Here is a 5,194-nt window from a genome sequence, read left to right on the forward strand (position 1 = left end):
GACCCCCCTCAGAGACCTCTGCCTGTACTCTGAAGCCTGTGTATGGCTTGTAACAGAGTGGTGAAACCTGGTGGCTAATTTTTGGACCAGAGGAACCCCCTTGTGCCCCTCATTGCCTCTACTCGAAGACCGTATAAAATCTGGCATGTTCCATTGACCGCCCCATAAAATGGCCTTGCCAGCAACAGAAAAAAGACTTCCTTATTTCTTTTTTTTTACTTGTACAGTGTTGTGCAGAGCTGGTGTGTCTTGACATGTCTTTTTAAATGTATTTACATTAAACATTTACTCTACACAGTCCAGAAAAACAACCCAAATTTTTCCCCTATTGACTTTAATGGAGTTTAAATTCGACGTTCGATCACCCGAATAATAAATATGCATTATTCGACCGAATAGTGGTCGAATCGAATAGTGATCTATTCGACCAACACTAGTCCCAACACGTCTCCCACTCGCAGATGTGTTGCTTGTACAAATGGGACATAAGCGTGGTTTTCCTTACCCATAAACTTTGCTTGCCTCTGCACACAATTTATAAGGCAAGGTTAAAGAGGAACTATACTCAGAATTAAAAAACAAAAACACACTTACCTTCAATCGCACAGGGCAGTCCGATCACTCCGTGGGTGTCTGGCATCTAGCCTTGCGTCGTCTTGGCATCCATCCCGGAGCCATCTTTGTCTTCTCCCCCAGGTTCCTTATCCTACATCACCCAACCCAGGAGCTAGATCAGGTGCCGTAGGATAAAAAAAAAAAAATATCAATCTCACTGCATATGCATGAGATCGGCAAATTTTTCTCTTTGAGTGAAAAGACCCCTTCTGCTGATGCTCAGGCATGCGCAGCAGTGCTCAAGAGCCTCCCAGGCTACCTTAACCCCCCTAGCTGTAATCCCGAGTGAGACGCCGGGTGGGGAAAAAAGCAAAAAGCGGTAACCCCGAGTGTGACTTTGGGGGTCCCTCTTACCTTAACAGATTCAACAGCTGAGCCATTTGGAGAGTGGTATCTGATCTGAGGTCTCCAATGAAACCAGCCACGTTATCCCGCTCCATACAGGAATAATTTGGAGCTTCCTTTGTATGTCCAGACAAGATTTGTAGAACATCTTTTGTAACTTTCTTCACATCTCCACAAGAATCATACACATGATACCCCAGAGTCACATTAGGTAGAATATCCGGATTGTGATTTATGTCATAAATTGCAAAAAGAAATGTCAGGAGATGGGCATATTCTCTGCTGTAAACACTGTGGAAAATAGATGGCAATGGGATTTGTCACGGTCTTTAGGTCAGTTTCAGAAACTAAATTAACTGTTTGCACAGGTGGACAATACCTTTTTTTGTTCTTCTCGGGCCCTTGACCTATTTATTCATTTTTTTAAATTCTTTATTTATATACAGCCAAAACAGCCATTTACAATACTACAAAAATAAGAAATTACATCTTGTAACAAAAGGAAGGGAATAAAGCACTGTTCTGTATAAATAACTGTACATAAATCCAAGAATTAAAACATAGGTATTAACATAAACCTAGTAAGGTTATGCAAAGTACAACAGATACTACAAACCAGCTTGTTTGGCTCAATGAGAAACAAACATTTTTTAGTTAGTTTTTTTTAGTGGGCCTGTGTGGGGGGAAAAGTCAAGATAGGTAAACAAGAAGTAAAGGGCACAGGGTGGAGGGACATTATTAAAACAAAAATAGGATTGGTACTGGTGCTTTGGTACACCGAATTTCAAGACTCAACCTATATAACCATAAATATGCACAATAAACAGGCTCAAAGAGCCAGAAATAATAAATATAAAAATGAATGTGGGATCCTTTGAGGGTATAAACTAGTAACAACTAAAGTATACACATATCAAAACATGAATAAAACACAGGAGTAAATGGATGGTAATACAAAAAGAAGATTAAAGTTACTAAGGAAAAAGCTTGGCATAATGTGACTTCATCCACCAGACCAGAGCCAAGTTTACACATCCATAGGAGTGATCAGTCTATTGACCAGAGTCCACAAAATTTGCAGGAGGCCGGTGTCATCGGGATCTGTTGTGGTTAACTCTAGGTGTAGGTAGCCTGACTGGTCTTGTGTTGTCGCATCCTCAGAAATGTCCAACCAGTCAGGAATAGACACTGGTTCAGCATCCAAGAATATGAACAACTCAGGTTTGTGAAGGGCAAAAAATCACCTGATTTATCTTGGGTTAGGGAATTAGGATTGCCCACTCTATGTATTTTATCTAACTCAAGGGCTGTATTAGGAGGTTCCGTGAGAACAGGCTCTGTTTTTTATCTCATCCACCTTTTTGTGGTGTAAATTCTGGTCACCCAGCATTCTAGAAATCTACTGGTGGGCATAGCTCAGATCTGGGAATGGTGGAGCAGTGATGTTAGAGATAGAATTGCCTACAACAGTAGGGGCTGATGCCTGTATTTCCCCAAAGATAAAGGATTTAGCTAGCATGGGTAAATCTGGATCTGTAGTATTCAGATGTATTTAGAATGGGCAACAGTTCCCTGTGATGCAGAGCATGCAGCTGCAGTCTTATCCAAGGTGCCATCCTGGTAAAGGCAGCTTTTCTGGTGGAAGCTCCTGTTCCTGCTAAATAGAAGCGAAGACCTGCAGCTGCTGGTGTCTCAGGGGGTAGAGGAGATACAGGGCTTACGGGATGCAAACTGGGCCTTGTGGATCACAGTTACGCTGCTGCAATGCCCCCGCTGACCGGTGCTCCTCCAGTGTGTAAGCACTCACCTCCATGGCTCCACACTCCCCCATTTTTATTTTTTTACTTTGCAGGAGTATGGTTTAAAGCAATCCTCTCAAAGGTTACTTCATTCATTCAGTCAATTTACAAAATTCAAAGCAGTTCATAACTATTCAATATTTATAGAAAGTATTGTGTCCATTGTGTGTTGTGGACATAGATTGGGTGTGCAATTTATTCAACCTACTTTTCTCAGGTTCCTTTAAAATTCATAGGTCATTCATCACTATTAGTAAACTTGTTGTAACAAAACAAGGACTTTGGTCTCATTGACAATAAAAGAGCTGTGATTTACATTGTGGAGATGATTTGGCTACACACAGCACAGAGCCGGCGGAGTAAACTTTTATTAACTATTACAACAGGACAAGTGAATTAAACAACAATGAAAGTGCACAAAACAAATTTGAATTCTATCTAAGTAGAAAATGGGCCTGGGCCGACTTCAGGAATTTCCTTGGGGTCGATAGTATCAAGATAAAGGATCTACCTTAATTTGACATTTGTACTTAGTTGGAAACCTTCATAGTATTCCAACTCTGAGTTTATTGCCTAGGTCTGTCAGACATTTAGTCTTAAAACTTTAGTTAGAACTGAAAGACATACAATAGAGGGGGTGAGGGTGGGGTGGGAGGACCTTAAATCAAAAAAACAGGAATATATGAGATATTGTCATTTTACCTAGAACTATACATCATCCAGGGTTCCCAGATTCAATTCCATTTTTTCTAAAGTGTTATTGATGGTATAAATTAGCATGTAATTTACTATAATCCAGTTTATTTTGGTGAATATGAGGTCAAAGGGCTGAGATTATTTTTATAATGATATTTTAAGGGCAAAATCAAATTTTTGGTTTATATTTGGGTATATACAGTATTTGGTATTGACAGTAAAGTGACATTCTTTGTGCAAGGAATTGTATTAGTATTTCAAATGAATATGGTCTTTTTTCAGGTTTTTTTTTGGTTACATTTTAAGCAACAGTGAAACAAATAACAACACTGTTAAGAGTTAAAAAGGGGTTAAATAGAAATTAATTTTATTTTTTATTTTACTCACACACTTCTATAAATGGTGTAATGTACATAGGAAATGCCACAATTGGTCTTTATATGAATAAAACATACAATGTTACAGCACATTCTATAAAATCTAGCCATTGCTAATATCTAATAGCAGCCGGTCTCATTCACCTGGTTTTGTTTTTGTAATGTTGAAGACATTTTGCAGCCTATCCAAGCTGCTGCTTCAGTTCTACTAATGTAGGAAATCCCCCATCATTTCTATCCACACAACATAAACACCCTAATCCAATCATTAATGAATCCGAACTTGTGGATGTTAAAAGTCCAAAATCAGCCTGTGTGAAATTAGCATAATTCAACCCTTGATGTCAGGAAGTCTGCATAGGTGGTAAAACTTATTATTATTTATTGCATGTGAATTACATGTAAAGATGTGGAATGATGTCAAAATCTGGGGTAGAGATTTTAAAACAGCATTACAGGTGGAAGTGTGATGATGTTGAAGGCCCCACTCCTGATTAGAAATAGTTGGTTTAATTTGATAATGAAAATAAAAATTAAAATTAATTTAAAATTAAAATTTCCATTTTCTTTCTTGAGCAAACCAGTTGTCCTCTCTATCCAATGTATGCACCTCGCTCTCCTGGGAAGCATGTCCCTTTCCCCTCAGGTGTAAGATCATAGCAGGACCTTGTTCTGTAACATTCCCCCCCCCCCTCCATGTTAGGTTAATATTTTGTGTCTACCCCCATGTCTACCCTAGTGTAATAAAAACATTCTATACCTTCAGAGATGTATGTGGAAGTTTTACATATATGCAGATATTCTGACACCAAGGATGGGATTTCGCTTATTTCTCACCTACCAATCTTGGACAATAACCATAAGCAGTGTCACATGTATTAGAGATTGAATGAAGGATTTAAGCTGTGTGGATATAGATGCTGGGGTATTTCCTACACTACACCACCAAGAAGCAGCTTTAGTAGGCTTTGAAATGATTCAACATTACAAATGTCCCATTTCTTGTCTGGGTTACCGGTGTATGAAGTGGCCACAATGCAGCTCCCGCCTAATAGAGCTATTCTTCTATAACCATATAGTTCAATGCAACTAACCACACAGATAAAATATTAGAACTGTTTCATCTGACATTTTTTCTTTCCATTCAGCACAGCTCTGTCTGGTAGGATATGCTATATGATTGTTTCTCTGCTCCAGAAGCATTTACAGGTCTCCTCCACTTCCAGCGTGTGTCTAGGCAATGAGAGCAGAATCATCAAACTGATGAGCACATATTTCTGTCTCTGTTCTCATATCATCCTGTTCCTTGCACTGCAGTATAACACTTGTCCTGGGTCAGAGACCTGGAAAGCGTTGATGTCA

At 39.1% G+C, this 5,194-nt stretch overlaps 1 protein-coding gene across 1 annotated transcript in view; it reads right to left on the bottom strand.

Moving 5' to 3' along the window:
* The window catches only part of LOC140327533 (vomeronasal type-2 receptor 26-like), a 14,531-nt gene extending 11,758 nt beyond the window's left edge, over positions 1-2,773 (bottom strand). Inside the window, exon 1 of the mRNA XM_072406923.1 lies at positions 2,768-2,773. Within this exon, the coding sequence (XP_072263024.1) occupies positions 2,768-2,773 (6 nt within the window). The remainder of the gene's footprint in view (positions 1-2,767) is intronic.
* Positions 2,774-5,194: the final 2,421 nt, after the last annotated feature.

This window comes from Pyxicephalus adspersus, chromosome 3 (assembly GCF_032062135.1).
Source record: "Pyxicephalus adspersus chromosome 3, UCB_Pads_2.0, whole genome shotgun sequence".
NCBI classification, from domain to species: domain Eukaryota; kingdom Metazoa; phylum Chordata; class Amphibia; order Anura; family Pyxicephalidae; genus Pyxicephalus; species Pyxicephalus adspersus.